Genomic DNA, 23746 nt, shown 5'->3' with positions numbered 1-23746 from the left:
CAAGAGCCATTTCTCATTAGATGATGGCAGGCCCTGTCATATTCAATACTTCCCCATGAAAAAGTAAAATGAAAAAGAAAAGGGACTTTATTTCTGAAATATTTGGAAGTATAATGGCACAGAGAAATAGGAAATGGAATAATTCAGGGCACAACTGACCCTAATAAGACTTCAACAAACAATAGAGACAGAGATATATTGCCTGAGCCGTGAAGCAATTTTCTGCTTTGTCTTTTTTTTTTAAGTGTATACTTCTCAAAAAAACTGATGATAAAATATGTCATTTTGAGCACAATTATCAAAAGTGACCGTTTTGCATTGGGATGGGGGCCAATCTCTTTGAAGAACTGAGTCCATCCACTGCAGGAGGATTTTCTATTAAGGCTAAGGCAGCCCTCAGCTGGGACAACCCCAAACAATGACTGTCTGATGGGTCCACCTGCATTGATCCCTGCTATTTACTAATGAGAGCATTTCTCAAGCCCCTCCCGTGTGCATCAGCAGCTACAGGGGACACATAGGACATCAGAAACGTGATATCTACATGTTACATACTTTCCGTCTAGTGTTATTTGGAGTCCTTGTAAAAAGTGAGCCATGAGAGCCACTGAGAGATTGGCTGTTTGATGCTTGGACAAATATGGCCAGTCTCACCTGTGGGGGACCATCTGGGAGATGAGGTTTCAGGGGCGTCAAGAAAGTTGCATTGTCCAAAAGAACATATCCTGCAACCGCTACTTAGATGCCTAAAATAGCACCAACCCACCATCCTATTAAGTATGTATAGGTCTATGCAACCTGTTACAATGACAATTCCCTGGAGGAAAGTTATCAGCTAAGAGAAATTTACTCTGCCTTTGCAGAATAATTATTCATGCGATTCTGGTTTGTACTGAGAAAGTGCAGACAACAGTGGAGCATCAGTTGGAGGGAATGCCAGAGAACCCACCCTGCCAATTCCTTCTTTTACTTTTCTTTCTACATGTGCAATCACCACAAGTCGTCAATGTGAATGTTTGATTAAACGAAGAGTGATGGGCCCCTTCTTGTATATTGTTATAAAGGGTATAGCAATCCTAGTGCTGCCACATATCACAGATCAGTCCCCCAAACCATTTGTACTCATCTGCGATGGGCCACCTTCACCATCCTCTGCCTGATGTCACCTTCCCTGGCTTCTCTTCACCTCAGTGCCTAGTATAAAAAAAGACCTATATACGAAGCTTTCTTGGTCCCCCTCAGGCAGAATGAACTTCTCTCCCTTTGTACTCCATTTTGTGCTTGCTTGGCTTTCCAGAGAATAGGGAGTATTGCCTCCAGCTGTGGATCTGGACTTGTCTGAGTCACCTGCCAGATGGGGCAGGATATCTTCTATTCCAGTAGTTCTCATGGCAGCTCCTGGACCAACACCATTAGCATCACCTGGGAACTTCCTAGAAAATACAACTTCCGGAACTCGGCCTGCCCCAAGCTCTACTGAATCAGGGGGTTCTGATGCTCAGTGAAGTTTGACAGGCAACACGTTGGCATGACTAAGATAGCACCAAACTCCACTGCTAGGTTTACTTCTGTTGATTAGAGCTGAAATGTGTTAACCTTAGTTACTGGACCGGTTGTCAGAAAGGAAGAAGATTCTGTCGGGTTACATCAGCCAGAATAAATTGTCAGCTGACACTCTTTGCATGTGGTAGAGTCACAAATACTATAAATCATTGACTGGAATCTGATGACAGCTTTCCTGCCCCACCTCCCTGCACGTAACATCTTGTTAGTGAGTCGTGCGGATGCTAATAATATACTTACTGCATCTTCTAAGAAATCTGATGATTCTGGGAGTTATTTTTCTTTTTGTGTGTGAAACATCATAAAAAAGAATTGCAGCATTTCATTTCTTTTTCTATTACACTCTCTTGCTGTTTTCATAATACTCTTTCTAAAATACAGATGTATAATAACAAGAAAATTTGTTTCCAGAAGAGAATGGCTCACACGTTGGGTTATATCTGTGTGTGTGTGTTTTTCTCCCCAGCCATATTTGTACACATGGGAAATAATCCTGCTATAATGTCATCTTTAAAGGTCTCCCTCAAGGAACCTCAGTGTTGTCAGCAAAATTGAATTCTGCTGCCCTAGATCACATTATTGCTTTTCTAATTTGACTATGGCTCATCCAGAGCTACAAAACTTGGTCAGCTGGGCTATAGATACCTTGCCCCAAAAACTTTCTCACTTGTGCCTCCAGCTGAACTTGCTAGCCCCTCATGTTTTTGTTTTGTTTTGTTTTGTTTTGCGGTACGTGGGCCTCTCACTGCTGTGGCCTCTCCCGTTGTGGACGCGCAGGCTCAGCGGCCATGGCTCACGGGCCCAGCCGCTCCACGGCATATGGGATCTTCCCGGACCGGGGCACGAACCCGTGTCCCCTGCATCAGCAGGCGGACTCTCAACCACTGTGCCACCAGGGAAGCCCGCCCCTCATGTTTGAACTTGAGCTTCAGAGGGCCCGAGTTTCAGGTTTTTAATACTTCTGAAAATGGCCGTTTTGCTCCTTCTTTTCTTCTTTTAAAGTGCTGGTGCTACTGGAGAATGGCACAGGCCAAGGAGACAGGGATGTCAATATCTGATTGGAATATGAGACCCACATTGGGACCCCTGGCTCCTACCACTTCTAGAGGTGGCAGGTAGCAAATAGGAAAGTGCGCTGCCAAAGCAGTCCCAGAGGATCTGGATTTTTAGTGCTGGCTGTGCCACTAACCACCTGTGTGACCCTGGGCAAGTCACCATAACTTTCTGGTCCTCAGTCTTCGCAGCCAGGCAGTAAGAGCTTGGATGATCTGACTTTCAGTATTTCCGTCTAAGCCTTAATAATACTTTCTGGACTCTAATTTTATAATGTTTATAAATAAAAATAGTTGATAAGCTTTTAAGGATCACATGGTAGCTCTATTTTTAGTTTTTTAACGAATATACCTGGAGAAAACCGTAATTCAAAAAGATACATGTACCCCAATGTTCACAGCAGCACTATTTACAATAGCCAAGACATGGAAGCAACCTAAATGTCCATCGACAGATGAATAAAGAAGACATGATATATATACAAAATGGAATATTACTCAGCCATAAAAAGAATGAAATAATGCCATTTGCAGCAACATGGCTGGACCTAGAGAGTTTCTTTTTTTTTAATTTGATTTTTGGGGGGCTGTGTTGGGTCTTCGGTGCTGTGCACAGGCTTTCTCTAGTTGCAGCGAGTGGAGGCTACTCTGCGTTGCGGTGCGCGGGCTTCTCATTGCGGTGGCTTCTCTTGTTGCGGAGCATGGGCTCTAGGCTCACGGGCTTCAGTAGTTGTGGCACGTGGGCTCAGTAGTTGTGGCACGCGGGCTTAGTTGTTCCACAGCATGTAGGATTTTCCCAGACTAGGGATTGAACCTGTGTCCACTGCATTGGCAGGCGGATTTTTAACCACTGTGCCACCAGGGAAGTCCCTAGAGATTCTTATACTAAGTGAAGTAAGCCAGACAGAGAAAGACAAATATATGATATCGCTTATATGTGGGATCTAAAAACATGATACAAATGAACTTATTTACAAAACAGAAACAGACTCACAGACATAGAAAACAAACTTATGGTTACCAAAGGGGAAAGTAGGTGGGGGGGAGGGATAAGTTAGGACTTTGGGATTAACATATATACACTACTATATATAAAATAAACAACAAGGACCTACTGTATAGCACAGGGAACTATACTCAATATTTTGTAATAACCTATAAGGGAAAAGAATCTGAAAAAGAATATGTGTGTGCGTGTGTGTGTGTGTGTATGTGTGTATAACGGAATCACTTTTGCTGTACACCTGAAACTAACACAACATTGTAAATCAACTATACTTCAATTAAAAAATAAAATTAAAAAATGATAAGTGTGAGTTCTATTTTATCAATAGCTCCTTCCCTGACCAAGCAGGGTCAAGAGCAAGAGGTTGAGCACCTTTTCATTTCCCTAACCATGAAATATCTTAGCATCCTTTAGGGAGCAGGGAGAACATTTCTCTACTACACACCCTTCAGCCCTTTTCTTTTCTTTTTTCTTTTCAGCCCGTTTCTGCAAGGCCTGCCTTCTGATATCTTTGCCATTATTTTCTATATAACTCCTGGCAGACATTCCCACTGATGACATTTTTCTTCACTGAACATTCCCAAACTAGATTATCCTCTTGGAAGGGGGCAAAGTTGATGTTTACTATGTAACGTCAGAAATTCTCATTGATGTCCTGTCTCCTTAGTGACCTGCACTCAGTGAATATGCTGGTCTGAATCACTACAGTAGAAAATCTCCTCACCCCCATTCTCAAAACAAGTGATCACTCAGAAAATCAACCCTTGGGATAAATTGCTTTGGGCAATGACTCTTGCAGTGATTTTCCAATTGACGCCCCCTCCCCAAGTCCCTGTGATGTCTCAGGAGCCACCTCTGAGATCCCAAGCAGTGAGAATTCTGGTGTCCCTACCTCCACGCAGACAGACAAACTCCATTGCTTCCTAGCTCCAATTTTACTAATTTTTATTCTGTAATTCTATGTAATATTTAATTTGTAAAACAAGGTTTACTGGGCTTCCCTGGTGGTTTAGTGGTTAAGAATCCACCTGCCAATGCAGGGGACACGGGTTCGAGCCCTGGTCCGGGAAGATCCCACATGCCGCGGAGCAACGAAGCCCGTGCGCCACAACTACTGAGCCCACGTGCCGCAACTACTGAAGCCTGCTAGCCTAGAGCCCGTGCTCCACAACAAGAGAAGCCACCACAATGAGAAGCCTGCGCACCACAACAAAAGAGTAGCCCCCGCTCGCCACAACTAGAGAAAGCCTGTGCACAGCAACGAAGACCCAACACAGCCAAAAATAAATGAATAAATAAATAAAATTTTTTTTAAATTACTGCTTTAAAACTTACAATGAAAAAGATGGAAAACCACTCTCACTGAACCTCTCTAGATCTGCCCATATTTCCAGGCTCTTCCTTTCAAAAGATTTTTGTTCACTTCCCTCAGTTCATTCACCCACTTTGCAGAAATATGGACATCTGCCGCAGAACATGGACATGTGCCAATGATTGTTTAGGAATTAACGATGAAGTACACAATCCTTCTCTTAGTTTGGGTTCCTCCTGCAAAAGCAGAACCGGAGAAAAAGGCTTTCATTTGGGACTGTGATCCCAGGGGGCAGGATAGCAGGAGAGGGCTTGTGAAACAGGGAAGGAAAGAAGCCAACACGAGTCTGCATGCATCAGTAAGTTGGCCATCCACTCCCCAGGCTCCATCAGGAATCCAGAGTGCAAGGGATTCATGCCCCTCCCCTCTCCCAGCAGGCCTGAAGTCCAGATGGCAGCAAGTGATGTATAAATATACTCTAGCTCCTTCGCCAGTGGGGTGGCGGTAGGCCATGGGGGTAACTCTTCTACATTGACTTCTAGAGTTTCTCAGGAGCATTAAGCTCTAGTTGCCTACAGTAGGAACTGCTTTTCCAATGCATCCTTTGCCTCCTGCCCTTCTCTGTCTCACTTCCCCCATCCCCTACCAGTATTTTCGGCAAATCTCCTCCCGAGTAAACTACTTGCACTTGAGTCCCTGTCTCAGGGTCAGCTTCCAAGGGAAGCCAATCTAAGGCAGGGATATTTAATAGAATATCAGAAATTTGGGTTTGGAATATGAGAGAGAGAAATATAGATTCAAAACCAAATAGCACTTTTATTTTTATATTACACAATATCCAACATAATTCTCCAAGTACTGTGGACAATTCTTGGGTGGACTGATGTACACCTTCAGATGCTACATGGCTGAACTAGTATTAATCTCCACTTCTGGCAGCATGATTGGTCCCAAAAAAGCTGACTGCTTCTCATTGTTTTACTAATTTCTCACCAATGGCACCCAGTAGGACATCTGGGATACCTTCCTTGTTTATGGTAGCTTTTGGTTTCTCAGGTGTTCCAACCTTTGGTTGAGAATTTCTGGTTCCTGGCTTAGTTCTCCTTTTGGACCAATTCCTGTATTTACCGCATTTGGAGAATGGCTGCATGGAAGGGAAATGATTCTTAGTGGAAGAAATGAAACCATGGAGTGATCTACCGTCAGGCTTAACAATCAGTTAGTTTAAATATCAGTGACTTTTTAAATGTATTTTAAAACTGTGATGATAGAACAGCATGCATATTTAGATGTATTTACCAAATATTAACCCACTGAAGACCACTGAAGCACAACCTCACTTTTGTGCATTCAGAATGAAGGTTCTCCTACTGGACATACAGTCAATGGTCACACTAAATATTTGTTGAAAGAAGGGCTTTCTAGGTCTGTATCTAAATTTCATATAACGTGTCATTGACTAGGAAAGTTTTTGTCAGTCTCGGGTGTGTGTGTGTATGTGCGTGTGTGTGTGTGTGTGTGTGTGTGTGTGTGTGTGGTAGAACCACAGACCTATCTGCTCAGCCCTTGTCCTAGGGCAATAACAAGAGAATCATGTAAAGAGGAATGTTGGAAAGAGTGCCGATCTTTTCTAAATTTTCGGCTTGTGGTAATGTTGACTAGATTGAGAGTTTTTAGCTTGATGGCAAACACTCAAAATTTGGATTTTTCTTAGGGCAACTTTCATGAAGCAGATTACTTTTAAATAATGTGCAACTGAGATCTGTAATACCTGGTGATTTCTTTAAAATATTTTGTCTGTGGCCCAGGTCACAAGGTCACAATCACGGTACTCTTGCCCTAGCATGAACCGCCAACGTGTTACTGTATTTCAGAAAACTCAAGAACTTCGGGAGGGCTGACTCATTCTATCTTGAACAGCTTGTATGTTCAGATCACAGTATGTGGGGTGGGTGCTGTGTACACTGAAAAGCAAAATCCCAATGCACTGGATTTTGCTTTTGGATTTTCAGCGTCTCCCTCAACATCCTGTTTACAGCTAAACACGCACAGACCCACTGTGCCTGCCAGCCAGGACCAATTGCGTTTGTGCGGGTCTGTGCTGCCTTTCAGGCAGGTTTTTGAAAAGAGTGGCCTGGAGTATTTCTGAATAATGAAAGTTGGTTTTTTTGCCCCCTCACATACCGGAGGGTTTTCCTGTAGACCTGAAGATCAGCTTTTGAATCCCTGAAAGCCCTTACCACACAATACAGCTTTTTTCAAAGAGTACTGGTATCAGGAGATTCTTTTTCTGAGATGAATAACACAGTTTTAAAGTGATTGCAGAGCTCCTGAAGTTAGTAGGACTTTGGAGAATACAGGACAACTTGAACTTAAGGTACTTAAGACCCCTGTAAAAGTTTTATGGTTCTTTCATGCTTTTGCTTTTGTGTTCTAAAATGTAGAAAGACGTTGAGGGAGAGAAGAGGAAGCAAAATGTTATCAGAAGGGGGAAAAAAAAAACCTCTTGTGAATGCTACCTGGAGGGTAAAATGTGAAACTGGATCTTAATTTCCTTTTTGTTTTTGAGAAGACTGTCACTGCCTATGAAATATGAGGCCTGTGAAAGACAGAATGTTCCAAAGTCACTCTTTGGGACAGTCCCCAACTTCCACATGTGGGGTGTTTTTCTCATGTGACTGATTGAACAAATTGTAACTGACAGTGAAGACTCTGGAGCCCCCTTTTCTCCACTCACAAATCTCAGTCTTCCAATTACCTGTCACCTATCATTTATTCTTCATTCCATAAATATTGTGGTAATACCTACTATATGCCAGCTACAGCATCATGTTGTGAAGCTGAAGACAATCCTGAGAAAAACAGACACCTTCCCCTGTGTCTTGGAATTGACCATCTAGTGTACACAGATAATACACATAATTGCCACAACTCCGAGTGCTGTCAAGGACAATAAGAGAGGCCATGAAAGCACCCTATCTGCTTTGGAGGTCAGGAAACAGGCTCTTGTAAGGCAGCCGTGACTGAGCTGAAATCTGAAGGGCACTGCAGGCTGTGGGAAGAACCCAGGGAAAAACTCTGGGACAGGAAGGGAGGAGAGCGCTCCTGGAACCGAAAGGCCAGCATACAAAGCTAGAGGCAGGGTGCGGAGAACTGGGGTGCAGGGGGAGCCCATCATAGAGCTGCTTTCTGCCTCTTCTGGATTTGGGTCTTTATGTGAAAGAAAATGGGCAGCCGTTAAAGGGTTTGAAAGAGAGATGCGACAAGATCTGATGGCGTTTTTAAAAGACCACACTGAATAGAGGGTGAATGAGAGGTCGGAAGGCAGCAGGAGGGGTGATGGGGATGAGGGCTAGTTCAGAGGCTGTGACGGTGACCCCGACCACAGATGGTGGTGACTTGAATTAGGGTGGCGGCAGAATTGGAGTTTCTTGAAATATTTAAGCCAGTAGCGAAGGGCTGGATAGGAGAAGAAACAATATGTGATCATGGAGGATTGGGGGGGGGGCAGAGGGAGGAGTTCCCAGCCAGTGTAAGTGTCTGGGCATTGGGACCTTTAACCGAGGGTCAGGGTAGGAAGGGTCCTCTAGCCCCTAGGCCTCCAATCTTTCCAACCCAAGGAGTGGCTTTGAAACTTTGGCCTGTGACCCCCAGGGAGAAATACGTTTTACACTGTCCGCCCGCACACAGACAGGGGATAGAGAAATTCACAAGACAGTGCTTCCCCGTTTCATGTGCAACGAAGGCAGATTTCCTATCTTACACTATTAAACAAACAAACAAACAAACAAAAACATAGGTCCTCTTGGCCTCCCCTCCCTCCTCCCCCCAGGCGTTGACGGCGGCGCTGATGGCGGCGGGGACCACTGTGGCATCACCCGCATTTGGACTTTGTGACACCAGGGCCGGGAAGTCCCAGAAGTGGGATGAGTCGAACTTCCTGGCGACCTACCGCCCAGCGTACAGAAACTGAGATTTCATGAAGATGAATGAGCCCGGCGCTCGCCAGCTCGGTCTGGAGGAGGACGGGAAGGAGGTGCAAAGAGTGATTTCGAAACTAAAGAAGCCATGACCCTCGACAGCTTAGCTAATAAATTAGCCACCACTGATACCTCGGAGCTCAACTCTCCAGTGCGGGAGCCGAAGAAGGATGGGGCGCACACCAGCAAAATCTTCCTGGACAAACAAGAGAAACAGTGGCAGTTCGAAATGAAAAGGAAGCTTCACTGCAACCAAGGACTGAACATCAAACTGGCCAGACAGCTGATTTCCAAAGATCTACAACGTTAGGAGGTTGAGGACGAAAACAAAGAAAGTTGGCGTGCCACCAGCCAAGACAAGACTACCACCATGAAAGAATCAGAGGACGGCCCCACCAGCGACGAGGAACTGCAGACCCAGTCATTCAACGACGAGAAGACAACGTTTGATCAACGCTGCAATTGTTTGTCAGATCCAAACCCTGTTCCTATAACCTGCTGCTTCTTGTTCTGTAGAGCTCATGCTTCAAGTACTGAAATACTCATCAGTTAAATTGTACTGCGATAATTAAACGGTAAACTTAGAAGATAATAGGTTAACTGGAAAAATCCCTGCTTGCTATTCTGTCTGGTTCTTTGCCACAAATACCAATTCTGATATTCGTCTAAAGCCCCATTACTTTGAGAAAACTGTTGGTTAATGTACATAGCATATAGCTTTCGATGTGTTAAATGTTTAAAGGGGGACTGATTTATATTCACTTCTAGCTGTACTAACTTTTATAGAAAAGGTTTTGTTACAAAATCTAAGTGCAATTGGTACAGTGGGTTATGTAGTCTGATAAATATTCAGGCTGAAAAATACTTGTCTTTAGGGTGATTGGCCTGTTTAATTGAGAGGAGATATATTATAAGAGTTATTGTTACATTTTACCTTTACATTTTCCCTTTATTTGCTTTCAGTGTTTATAAGGAAATGACTGAATGTTTTCTCAATAAAAAAATAGTCCTTTTTCCATGGATTATCAGGTTAAAATGGTGCCAACGTCTATTTTGTTTTTGTGCACTAGATGGGCAGATTTGATATCAATTATTTGTAAAAGTCTAATATTATCTAAGTGGTTCCTTAGACCTGTCTTACCCTCTCCATGCTTTGTTTCCTCAGTCCTCCTGGGGCATACACAGCACAAGGCTTTATGGAGTATCATAGATTGTCAAAATATTAGAAACTCTTCTTTCTCTCAAATATTCTTTTATTTGTTGCAGTAATGTCACTTCTATTTCAACCATCATGGCCTCTTCAGGCTTTTAATATGTGGAGAAAATAGATTGAATAGCAGAAGTGCTATAGTCAGGAAAAAGAATCCAACTGCTACATTTCTACACCTTTTTGGTTTACAGCCTGCTAAATAATTTGCTATTATGAGTTCATCATTTGTCCTAATTAGCTTTTAGAGAACAACTGAGGTTTTTTTTTTTCACAACTGACTCCTGTGCAACCAGTGACATGATCATAGTTCCTGAATGTACACAGACAGACGTCAGCCCAAAGGTTTTATGTGTATTTCCATTTTTTTTCATCGAAATTTTTACTGAGATAACTGTGGGTTCACATGCTGTTGTGAGAAATAATACACAGAGATCCTGTGTACTCTTCATCCAGTTTCCCCCAGTGGTAACATATTGCAAAATGGTAGTACAATGTCACAACAGGATATTGACATCAATACAATTAAGATACAGAACATTGGGCTTCCCTGGTGGCGCAGTGGTTGAGAGTCTGCCTGCCGATGCAGGGGATGCGGATTCGTGCCCCGGACCTGGAGGATCCTGCATGCCGCAGAGCGGCTGGGCCCATGGGCCGTGGCTGCTGGGCCTGCGCGTCTGGAGCCTGTGCTCCGCAACGGCAGAGGCCACAGCGGTGAGAGGCCCGCGTACCACAAAAAAATAAATAAATAAAAAAAATAAATAAAAGATACAGAACATTCCATCACCACAAGAATCCCTCATGTTGCCCTTTTATAGCCACGTGTTCTCCATTTCTATAATTTTGTCATTTCAAGAATGTTCTATAAATGAAATCATATAGCATGTAACCTTCTGGGATGTACCAGGTTTTTTCACCCTTTCACCCACTGAAGGACACATGGACTAGTTCCAGGTTTTGGTATTACAAATGAAGCTCCTATGAACACTCATGTACAGGTTTTTGTGTGAACATAAGTTTTCACTTTTCTGGGATAAATACCCAGTAGTGCAATTGCTGGCTCACATGGTAGTTACAGTTTCTTAAGAAACTTCCAAAATGTTTTTCAGAGTGACTGTGCCATTTTACATTCCCACCGGCAATGTGTGAGCATTCCAGTTTCTCTGCATCCTCACCAGCATTTGGTGTTGTCACTATTTTTTATTTAGGTCATTTTTATAAATGTGTCCTGATGTCTTACTTTGCCTTTCGCTAATAGCTAATGATGTGGAACATCTTTCCACGTGCTTATTTGCAATCTGTATATCCTCTTCTGTGAAATGCCTTTTGCCCATTTTTTGATTATTTTACTGTTCAGTTTTGAGAGTTCTTTGATTTGCAAATTTTTCACAATCTGTACCTTATCCTTTTACAGATACTTTTGCAGAGCAAAAGGTTTTAGTTTTGATGTGGTTCAGTTTATCAGTTTTTCCTTTTATTCATAGTGCTTTTGGTACCCTAGTCAAATGTAATCCAGAAAGACACTTTTTTCCACATCATGATTTCCTAATTAAGTGACACGGCATGAGGATGCATAGAAAATGGACCTTTATTATTTGTTTGATTTTCCTTTGGAAAAAGGAATCTGAAAATGTTCAGTTCCAGTTTCAACTTTCTATCAGCATCACCTCCTCTGCTTAACTCCTTTGATGTTACCATTTGTTCACTCATTTTTAAGAATTAAATTCAGCCAGGCTGGCTATTTAAAACCTGGGACAGAAAATGGTATAAATGGATTGCTAAAAAAAAGTAACTTCCACTTGAAGGTCAAAGCAAATGCATTTTCCCCCTAGACTTTGAAATTATTTCCATTTTTTCCCTCTACATTAGTACACTAAATAACATGTTGTAATAAGGCACGATATTATTTTAAAAAATGATAGTAAGAGCCACTAAATTTGTTCCTGTGAATTAAAACCTCAATTTGACAAACACCGAACTCAAAGCATCTTAATATTTTCACTTAAAGGATTTTGTTCTTTGTGTGCAAATATCACCTGGGACTAACACTGTAGTACTTATCAGTCCTTCACACCTTAGAGTAAATGAAGAACATGGTATACATATTGACTGGGGGGGGATTATAAAAATGAAAGGAGAGAAAGAGGTACCCAGAAGTGAAGAGTTGGGAAGGGAGGAGAGGAAAAAAAATGAGGGGGAAAAAAAAGAAGAATGGAGGTTTAAGTTCACTAGCTTTAAAAGTCAGGACTAGCTCTCAATGAGTCATTAACTCTGAACTGTCATCAAGAGGACACGAAATCTTAGTGAAGAAATGATGAGGAAAAGAAGAGTTCTCTTCTCCACCCAACCAAATAATTAAAGCAATACTACTACCACAGCCTGTACTACTAATTGTCATTTATTGAGTATATGCAATGTGTCAGACTCGGTACCAGGGCTTTGAAAGACTTATCAAATTGAATGATGCCAATGATCCTTTAAAACAGTATTTTGCCCGTTTTAGAAATGAGAAAATTTCAAATAATTAAAATTACGTAATTGGCCCAAGTCTATAGCTGCTAGGTGGTAGAATCAGGATTCACACCCAGGTCTTTCTGGCTGACTCAGGCATGGTCTTTTCCCCACCATACAACACTGGCTCAATGCAGGTCCTTGATGGTGATAGATGGCCCCCCTCTCACCCTCCCCTAAGCACACACGTCTGTCCTGATAGTGTAGGAGGGGCTATTTTTCTGTACAGCTGAGAAGTACAACCGGTCTAAGGAGAATGTTCTCCAACCTAGGAACTGCCCGTGCCCTCTGACACACTGCCCCGAGCCCTAAGTCCTCCTGCTACTTCCTCCCATCCCCTATTCTGAGCCTGTGCTCAGCCAGGAACCTGACACATTCACTCACACAAAGATGCCCCTGAGTGAAAGCATATTTGTCAATTGCACTTTCAAGTGAACAAACATTTACCAAGTACAGCCACGTGTCAGAGGCAATAGGGGCTAGGGAGAGAAAGATGAATGAAATACAACCTCTGCCCCTAAGGAGGTCTGAGTCTAGTGGGGGAGACCTGTATGGTTCTGAAATGATCATTTATGAAGCCGTAAGAGGAAGAGGCTGCCTGTATTAAAAGAGGGATGAGTCCTGGTTTAGGTCATGTAACTGCTTGAAAGCAAAGAAGTGATTTCCAAATGCCTGCAGAGAGAGCAGCAGCCTTCAGAGGAGCTCTGGTCTCTTGTGAGGTCCTCCTGTCTGAAGGCGAGGACAGAGGGAGCCTAGCCCTTGAGACCTGATCTGGTTCAGGAGTACAGGAGGCCCAGCTCACACTTGGCTGGGCTTGGGGAGGAGTGCAGTACAAAAGGGACTGGGGGCAAACCATAGCAGGATTCACATGTGGGGAGGTAAACAGAGAGAGATGAGCACATAGAGGGGAGTAACAAAGGGTTCTGCATTGCATTCTTGAAGAATCCTTTTCCACTAGACAACGCTGAGAGTTTTGTTTTTATCTTATTGGAATGAGGAATTGTAGATACTCTGTCTCAGAAGAGAAGCAGTTATGTAAAATGTGTACTGTAAACCATGCTTCCTTCTGTTGGCTCGTGCTTTATGCAGCTGTATTGTCCTTTTCTGGAACATTGGGGCCATTGTTGAAACCCTGGGTCAGGGAGGGTGCTGGTATGTGCTGTGGGGAGAGAGGTGCATAACCTCATCCCTTCATTCCTCCAGATGGCTGGGGAGGGGGTGTGGAGGAAGGCCAGGAGAGTGGCAGCAGGAGAGGCACGTCAGGCTGGAGCGTGACAGAAGGAAAGGAGAACGGAAAGAAAAAAGGGGACGAAAGACTCCAGGTGTGTAGGAAATATTGAGAAAGTAATGACAGCATTCAATACCATGAACCTCTTGGATTTTTCTACTGTGTTGAAATTTTATGTCGCTGGGCTTCCCTGGTGGCGCAGTGGTCGAGAGTCCGCCTGCCGATGCAGGGGACACGGGTTCGTGCCCCGGTCCGGGAAGATCCCACATGCCGCGGAGCGGCTGGGCCCGTGAGCCATGGCCGCTGAGCCTGCGCGTCCGGAGCCTGTGCTCCGCAACGGGAGAGGCCACAACAGTGAGAGGCCCGCGTACCGCAAAAAAAAAAAAAAAAAAAAAAATTTATGTCGCTTTCTTGGGCCATTGAGCCAGTTCCTGTCTGTTTTACAAATGGTCTAAGAGTCCTGCCACTCCTCTGCTACCCTGGTGACAAATCAGGTCTTTGGGGAGGGCCCCCCTTGGCGAGAGGCTGGCAAGTGGAGACAGAAGTGAGGAGTGGGGAAGAGAAAATGCACACAAAATGAGGTGGCTGGAAAGATGATTTAGGATTCACAGGGGAGTGAGGTGATGTCCCGTGTAGGACCACACCACTCAAGAGACGCTGCTTTTTTTTCAATTGAAGTATAGTTGATTTACAATGCTGTGTTAGTTTCTGGTGTACAGCAAAGTGATTCAGTTATATAACTATATACTATACTTCAATTAAATATATATATATTCTTTTCCATTATGGTTTATTACAGGATATTGAATATGGTTCCCCATGCTATATAGTAGGTCGTTGTTATCTATTTTATATATAGTAGAGAGTATCTGCTAATCCCCAGGAACCACTTCTGTGTGCCTCCCTGTCCCCCAGTCTCAGGTAGCAGCCTACACTTTCCCCCAGGGGCTCTGATGACTGCTCACACTATTGTTTGCCCAACACAATACCGTACTTCGATGATTAGGATTATTAGGGAGAAATGTGGGCAAGGAGAGAGATGAGGGATGGAACCTCCAAAATCCAAATGTAGGGAAGAATACACGCAGAAATCTTTGATAAGAAACTTGATCAAATTAGTGCTACCATTTTAAGACAGAAAAGTCAGTCCATAAGCTACAGGATGCAGCATTTATACACATTCGTTGGCGATGGGGTGTGGGTAGAAGAGGCTGAGCTCTTTGCCAGTGTCCACACCGCTTGGGCTTTAGCAGCTGAAGCTGCACGTGCAGGGGCTTTTGGAAGATTTAAGGATACAGGCTGCAAAAAGCCTGGGGAAAACTGAAAATTGCTGGTGTGTGTCTGTGTTTGTGGCAGGGGTGTGGGGTGGTGGGCTGAGGGGGGGAAAGCTGCCTTAGGCATTTTTTCTCACCAGTATAAACACAGTTCTCTAATATAAAGTTATATATTATTAGCTCTTAAAAATATAAAAAATTGTTTTTATCATTGTGTAGGCAGAGCATATTTGCATCACTGAACCTGCCTATGCATGCTGGGTAATAATATCTTATTCTTGCAAGGAGCCTTCTTTTTCCTTTTTTTTTTCTTTCCTGTTTTAAAGCAGACTCTTTGAAAGGTGCATATGAACCCCGTTTCCATAGCAATTGCAAGCATCAGTGATAACCCAGAGCGTCTAACTTATAATATACAGGCTACTCTATTAATGAACTTCAAACCGCATTTCCATGAGACAACGGCTCAGCCACTGATAGATAAGGTCAGACCCCATCTCCAAACTTTAAATTAAATCAGGTTAGATCAAAATGCAGCAGAAGGAGTGTCCTTTTGGAAAGTGTGCTGTTAAAAAAAAATACATTCTTTGTGGAGGCAAAACAGTTGCTTTTCTGGTTTGTAGTGCCCAGATGGAAAAATCCTAAAACAGATACAGCTTCTTCTGGGTTATTAATGGCATGTTGTCATTTCCTTATGCTATTTGTGAGTGAGTTTTTCCCGTGGTAGCTCAGACTCTAAGAAAGCACATAATCCTTTACCCCATGAAGAACAGGTATGATGGTTAATTCTAGCTGGGTCTGAAATGACACTACTTCAATTGTAATTTATCAACTTGTTTATTCATGCACTAAGTGCCAAGACTCAGTGTCTGCCTTCAAGGAGTCCCCAGATTAGTGGAGAGCTCAGCCTTGTCACCAGACCATTTCTATAAGGTGCAAGAGCACTTTACAGAGGCCCTCGAGGGGCATTGCCCAAGGTCTTAAAAGGCCTTCCCATGGAGTTGATTTCGAGGATTACACTTGGAGGCGAAGTGGAATTTAACCAAATGAAGAGAGGCGAGCCCAGGGAGATTGGCATTTCGGATGTAGGTCAAAGGCAATGTGGTTTGTTTCAGGGACCTATATGGTGTCCTATAAAGGAGAACGGGAGGGACTAAAGAGGTAAGAAGGGCTCTGGAAGGTTTCACCTACGACGCTAAGGCCTAGGGAACCAGTGACATTTTTAAGAAGGAGAGTGACGTAATCAGACTCCTGTTTTTGAAAGACCATATGCTACAGGGTGGGGCCTGGAAAGGAACAGGGTGGGGAGGGCAAAGCTGGAGACAGGAGCACAGATGTGACATTGGTCTCAGGAAGCTAATGATTTTAACGTTCAGATGTGGACCCTCTTCACCTCTCACTCACAGCAAAGGCACACACCGCTCTATGCCAGGCAAAGCTTGGTCCCCAGAACGGCAGCATTAGCATCACCCAGAAGCTGCTTGGAAATGCAAATTCTCAGGCCCCATCCCAGACTTACAAAATCAGCATCTCTGGGGCTAGTGCCCAGCAATCTGGGCTTTAACAAGCTTCCCAGGGGATGCTTATGGACGTTCAAGTTTGAGAACCTCTGCTGTACCATACAGCTTCTGAATTAGCTGAGCTCAACTCTCTGTAGGACAGACCTCACTGTTACCGTGTGTGTGTGTGTGTGTGTGTGTGTGTGTGTGTGTGTGTGTGTAAAGTGGATACAATTTTACAAAAATTCATCACATTGGATATCCGGACAATGCACAGGTTTGCTGAGAAACTTCCACAGGTACGCTGTCTGATTCAGATTACAGCTATATTCAATCTCTCCCCACCTCTCCATATGTAACTCTTTCCCTAGGCTTTCCTCACATTTCTGTACACTGAGTCCCCCCCATTCACATCCACACACTCACTGGTGCAGTGGGCATCCCTGCTGCCACCCGCAGAGCCCCAGGATTTGTCCATATTTCCATCTTTGCTTGGGCTATTCGTTTTGCCCGGAATATATGTCTTCCTGTTTTACCGCATATTTTATTCACTCCTCCACATTCAGTGCCAACCACACCTCAAACTCCTAAGTTAGCATAGTGGGTGCTTGCCTTAGGGGATGCAGAAGAGTATAGTAATTGACAGGGAAAGATTTAGAGTCAAAAAAAATCTGGGTTTGCCCTATGTTCATAGCAGTACTATTCACAATAGTCAAGACATGGAAACAACCTAAATGTCCATTGACAGATGAATGGATAAAGAAGATGTGGTTCATATATACAATGGAATAATACTCAGCCATAGAAAAGAATGAAATAATGCCATTTGCAGCAACATGGATGCAACTAGAGATTATCATACTAAGTGAAGTAAGTCAGGAAGAGAAAGACAAATACCATATGATATCACTTATATGTGGAATCTAAAATATGACACAGATGAACCTATCTACAAAACAGAAACAGACTCACAGACATAGAGAAAAGACTTGTGGTTGCCCAGGGGGAGGGGGGTGGGGGAGGGATGGACTGGGAATTTGGGGTTAGTAGATGCAAACTATTACATATAGAATGGATAAACAACAAGGTCCTACTGTATAGCACAGGGAACTATATTCAATATCCTGTGATAAATCATAACGGAAAAGAATGTGAAAAAGAATGCATCTATGTGTATAACTGAGGACTTTGCTGTACAGCAGAAGTTAACACAACATTGTAAATCAACTATATTCAATAAAAAAAATCTAGGTTTGAATCCAGGCTTTACCATAAATTAGCTGAGTGACCCAAGGGAAAGCATGTCACCTCTCTGAACCAAGTTTCTGCACCATCCAATGAGGATAATAATAACAATGCCTTCCATGTATGGTTGTTGGAACGATTAAGTGAAAAGATGTTAATAAAACACATGGCCTTTAATAAGTATTCAATAAATGGTAGCCATTATTATTATTTTCTCATTTGCGCACATTTTCTCTACATCTGTTAAACTGCTGATCATTTCTGTAATAGTGCTAGACATTTCTGAGTCTGTCTCTTTTCTCCCACTGGACTGAGGACCTCTTGGAGATAGGAGCTGTGGCCACATGTCTGATATCTCCCAACACAGTGCCTTCTACCCAAGAGATGTTAAAGAATGGAGCTAGAAGTTGCCCTTGGAAATTTCTTCTTCCTGTCCAACTGGATTCTCTCATGTGCCTGTGATTTACCTAGTCAAATACAGTTTGTTCTCCAAGGCTCCTCAAGCTTCAGCACCGTGAGCTGTGAGGGGTACAGGTGAAGACAAAGTGAAAACACCAAGGCCATCTTCAAAGAGAAGGTTACTTGAAGCAGCTGCTTGGTGTTTTCATCACCACTAAGTCTGCACAGTAGGAGATGAAATGGGAGGGCAGCAAGCAGGATTTAGATATAAAGCCTGTCTAGGTTTTAATTTTACAATGTGTTGAAACGTCTAGGACACAGCCAAGTTTATGGGGCTATATGTATACATATAGCTGATTCACTTTGTTATACAGCAGAAACTAACACAACAATGTAAAGCAATTATACTCCAATAAAGACGTTTTAAAAAATAAAATAAAAGCAAAAACCATTTGAAATCTCAAAAAAAAAGTTTATGAAATAAAGGAATTAATTCTGTCTCATGAATCCAAACCACAGGTAAGAACCGCATTCCCTTATTTATAGGAACACCTGACACTTTATACTCTCAGAGTGTTTCTAATTCTTTTTTCTTCTGAATTCTCTTTATTAATTATTATTGACTTTGATAGCAACATAAAATTTTTAGAGCTGGGACGAGTCTTAAAGACCCTTTAGCCTAACTAAAGGGTTACCTCTACCTCACCTTAGCAGTAAGGTCCTCTGTTTCATAATCTACAGAGACCAAAAAGTCACCCAGGGCATATGAAGCCAAGGAGAAGTGATATTTGTATACAGTCTCACGATCGCTCCCTTTTATATCTGGGGAACATAAATTGAAGACAGATTGAAGCGTGTTTTCAAATTGGTTTGGGCACCGCTCTTGTATTTAGAACTCAGAAAATCCTTCGGGGAGGATTTGTCCTTTCTCAGAAAGCCTGACTGCAGACCAGCCCCCGACACCCTCTCTGGCTGACATTTTGCCTCTTCCAGCTGTGTGGGGAGGCACCTTGGTCCTCTGGGAGCATCTGAGCCTAAAGACAATGCAGGAAAATAAGAAAGATCAGTGGTGCACGTGGGACCACCCACGACTCCTGAATTCCTCATCTTCTCTGAGTGAGGGAAGAGGAGGGACTCATGGTCCCCTCCCTGCCTGTGTCCCTGCAGCTTCCTCAACAAATGTGAGATGCAATACTACCTGCGTCCTGGGGTTGTTGTGAGCACTTCGTGAAAGAACACCTGGAGAGGGCTTAGGATGGTGCCAGGCACTGTTGGCTTTATTTAATATTCTTCTTGCTGTGTTAGCACTGTCTTGAAGCTCTCCGTGGAGCTCTGGGATCAATCACAGCCAGCTGGGGCCCTACCTTAAGAACTGGCCCTGAACAAAGGCAAACTCTGATGCTCACAGCTGGGCAGAGCGCATCCCAGGAGCCAGCATGCTCTTCAAATCACAGGCTAGGTTTGGTGCTTGAGCTGAGACTTGGCTGCACTTCAATCAGACCCCATGGTGATTGCTGTGATCTGCCATCCAGATCCTCCCTTTAGGATTACAGCTAATGAGAGTGCCCTCAGCTGTCAGCCCTCTCCTGCCCAAGAATGCCTCAGGTGAAGACAAACACTTGGCTCAAGATCACCCCTCCTTCCTGGAGCGGCCCACATCCAATGGCTGATATGTGGAGGACCAAGGGGTCTTTCGATTTGGACCCAACTCAGGACAACTCTGAAAGGCCATTCCAGCTTCAGAGTTCCATGTGGATCTGATCGAGATGCACCACTGAGACTTCAGCCCAGCTGGACTTCTCTCTCTGCCCAGTCCCTCTTCCTTCCCCTCCTTACTATGGGTGTTGCTCCCAAGAGCCCCTCTAAGAACATCCTGTATGCCAATATCCAAGTCAGGGTCTGCTTCCCGGGGAAACCAACTTGGGACCAACCTCTAGCACATGCTGAGATGAGTAGGATCTAATGTCAAACCCAAATCTCTCTATCCAGTCCTCAGAAATGGACCATCTGCAGTCCACTCTAGCTGCTGAAGTTTCAGAGATATGTCTGGCTTCTGGGTTTTTCATGTCAGAACAGTATACAAAGTTAGGGATAGAGGTTAGTTAGCAGTGAGAAATAAACAAGAGACACAACACCCACCTTAAACATTGCCATACTTAAGTATTGCTTGGACAGGACTCTCCTGACCCCAACTCTTGGCTTGGGACCTGGGAAAAGCCAACATTGCCCTTGCCCAGTTAGCTCTGTTGAAGCTTTAATCAGCCTTTTCTCAGGCCCCTCAGGAACCCCCCCACTCTCTTTTTGTCCATAATTTATTAGGGATTTCTGATCCATTAGTTCATCAAACTCTGATGAGTAGTGGTTGCCAGTATGGACACTGGTTGATGACAATCTTAAGTCCAGCTGACAACAAATATGTACCAGCTACATTCTTAAAAATCCCTCCAACATACCTAAAAAGGTGGATGGCCATGCCACCTGTTAGAAAGTACTTGCAAGTTGGGTTTCCCTGGTGGTGCAGTGGTTAAGAATCCACCTGCCCATGCAGGGGACACGGGTTCGAGTCCTGGTCTGGGAAGATCCCGTGTGCCGTGGAGCAACTAAGCCTGTACACCACAACTACTGAGCCTGTGCTCTAGAGCCCGCAAGCCACAACTACTGAAGCCCGTGTGCCTAGAGTTCGTGCTCCACAACAAGAGAAGCCACTGCAATGAGAAGTCTGCGCACCGCAACAAAGAGTAACCCCCACTCTCCACACCTAGAGAAAGCCCACGGGCATCAACAAAGACCCAATGCAGCCAAAAATAAATAAATTAAATAAATAAATTTTTTTAAAAAAAGAAAGTACTTACAAGTTATCATGAGATGGAAGCTCTTCCATGTCTGGTTTGAAATTCACTAAAGGTTTCTCATCATCATTTGAATGCTATATATAGCTTTGGTGTATCAACTCTGCCCCGAGTTGCCAAGACTCTAATCTGTGCCCTTCTGGTGCCCTGTGATAAGAAAGAAAAATTATATTCTAATTTCCTGTCTACTTCTTCTAATTTCATATCTACTTCTTCTATTGCTAAAAATGATCTATTGTCTGTGACACTGGATTTGGGGGAAAATAAGATGGAGAAGAATAAAAGTAATGTGCATGCTACTTGGACGTATGTATTTATTTTCATGCAGGACCATTAATATCCCTGGGGTATCCAAACCTATTTATATCCCATCTGTTTTCTTCCTGCCACAAACAAAACTTCCGTGCCCTGGAAGGCACAGAAACAAAACTTCCGTGCCCTGGAAGGCTTTGATTCCACTGCTCTGAAGCTTCAGAAACAATGTGTGCAAACATTCCGTAGTCTATAAGCATCATGTGAGCTAAAGAAAAAAAAATTTGGAAAAGAAAAACAACAAAAGCAAAGGAATTTTAGAATCTATAACCTCCAATCTCATCTTAGGATCAGAAACGAGAGTAATCACTAATGGAAAATCATATGTGCATGGGTAGGTTCTTGATGATTTGAGCCTACAGTCATTTTGTTTGTTTGTTTAAACATTGACCCTGTATGTATTGGTGTGCTGGAAGTTCAGCTCATCTGAGATTGGGAGGACAGTAGTGGCATGAACTTTCCTAAAAAGTCCACACAGCGAGTCTCACTTTTTTAAGTTCATTGTCTCCAGAGGACCCAAGAATATAAAGTGAGTACACAGATTTGGTATCTTCACTAATGCCCCTTTGGCTAAGTAACTTTAATCAAATATCCTTGAGCTTGAAATTTTACATAAATTTTGTTTCTACTACTCTGGGAATGCAAAAAATGAATGATCTGATCCATGTTCTCAACGAGCTCCTTTAACTGGGGCAAATGTTTGCTTAATAATTACAGCACATTTTGGCAAAGATGTCATAGGTTAGTGTTGAGGAAGCACAGATAAAGGATGTTGAATGTCTATTGCAAATGGAGTACCTCCCCTCCCCCCTACCAAGCTTCTATCTGTAGAATTTACATAGCACTGAATCTTTGGTAAGTGATTAAGGAGAGCAGAGAGAATTTTCTGATCACTCCCAACTTCCATCTTTAATTTTCTTAGCATGTTGAAGCAATATGGTGTATTGGAAATAACTTGAATTTAGAGTCAGAACACATGAATTTTATCCAGGATCTCTGTCTTATTAACTGAGACTAAAACTTGACTGATGCCACAAAGCTTTGTCATCTGTAAAAGGGAATAAGAGATAATTATGAAGAAAAATAATAAATAATAACAATAGCTAGTATTTCTCGAGCACTTACTATGCGCCAGGACCTGTTCTAAGTGTTTACAAGTATTATCATTTATTATCGTGATCCTTTGAGGGAGTTAACATTATTAATCTAAGTTTACAGACAAGAAATTGGATATAAGAAAAGACAAGTAGTTTATAGAAAATTAAGATAGTTTTCAGCAAGTTAACTGGCAACTCCAAGACTAAGATACAAGACAGTCTAATTGTCTTCACCACTATGAAACAGCTAATATAACCTGATATACGTATCTCAAAGGCTTTTAATGATGCTCAACTGAGATATATGTAAATACTTTTTAAGCCATAAACTTTGTAAACAAGTGAATACAGATTTTAATAGTGCAGTATGGGTAGTTTAATAACAGTTAGCATTTGCATACAATTGTTAAATTTGCATCATGTATAATATAGTAAAAGAGTATTTCAACCAGCATTTTAATATTTAGAATGCCAAGGAATCTTCTGGGAACAGAATTTGAAAGATGGAACTACTACATAAAAATTAGCATAAATAGCCTGACTTCTTTCTGTAATTCTCTTTCCTTGGAGCAGACTTCAATAGAATGAGGTTTATCTAAAATTCATTCAGCCCACTTCAGGATGGCAGGTTTTACTTTTTTTTTTCCTAAACCTCACTGAAATGACAGTAAAGAAGTATAAAAGGGAATACATTTATAATAGAACTAAAAAGGGGATAAAGGACCAAGGATTGACCAGAGATTTTGACACATGTCTGAAAGACTGGAACCATATGGGGTTATTTTAACAAATGAAATGTTGTGGAGGCAACAGCTCAGAACACAGAAGACAGAAGAAGAAGAGGCAGCTGAACAGTCTCTGAAGGTGGAGGGATTCTGAGTGAGGAACGCACAGGTACAAAGAGTTAGATTGAGAAATGAGGTGGAACTCAGAATAATTAATTGAAATACTATGTAAAAAGTAGCTATAACAAGTACTCCACTCCCACACCCATATGTGAAGAGACTGTCTCTACTTTCAAACAAGAGAATGGTTCTATGAAGGAACTGAAAGGTCTGGAGTCCTATTGTGGTTCTTGGGTACCCTACAGTAAAGGCCTCTTTGTTTCGACTATAGGGAAGATATTCAACATGCCTCCCTTATTTCTGTCCCTTTGTGCTCCAAAATAAAACTCCCCTATGAGTGATATGCCTTACCTTTCATATGGAGAAAGAT

General features: G+C 42.7%; 1 protein-coding gene across 1 annotated transcript; it reads left to right on the top strand.

The window, feature by feature from the left end:
• Positions 1–8783: 8783 nt before the first annotated feature.
• On the top strand, positions 8784–9466 carry PPP1R2C (PPP1R2 family member C; the record flags this gene model as incomplete). Its single annotated transcript, XM_082682037.1, is given in 4 exon segments — positions 8784–8903; positions 8907–8964; positions 8967–9220; positions 9224–9466. Coding segments are annotated over 4 exon segments (675 nt in total).
• Between the last annotated feature and the right edge of the window lie 14280 nt (positions 9467–23746).

This window comes from Grampus griseus, assembly GCF_964374135.1.
Source record: "Grampus griseus genome assembly, chromosome: X".
NCBI classification, from domain to species: Eukaryota; Metazoa; Chordata; class Mammalia; order Artiodactyla; family Delphinidae; genus Grampus; species Grampus griseus.
This window is presented reverse-complemented; position numbering and strand designations above follow the sequence as displayed.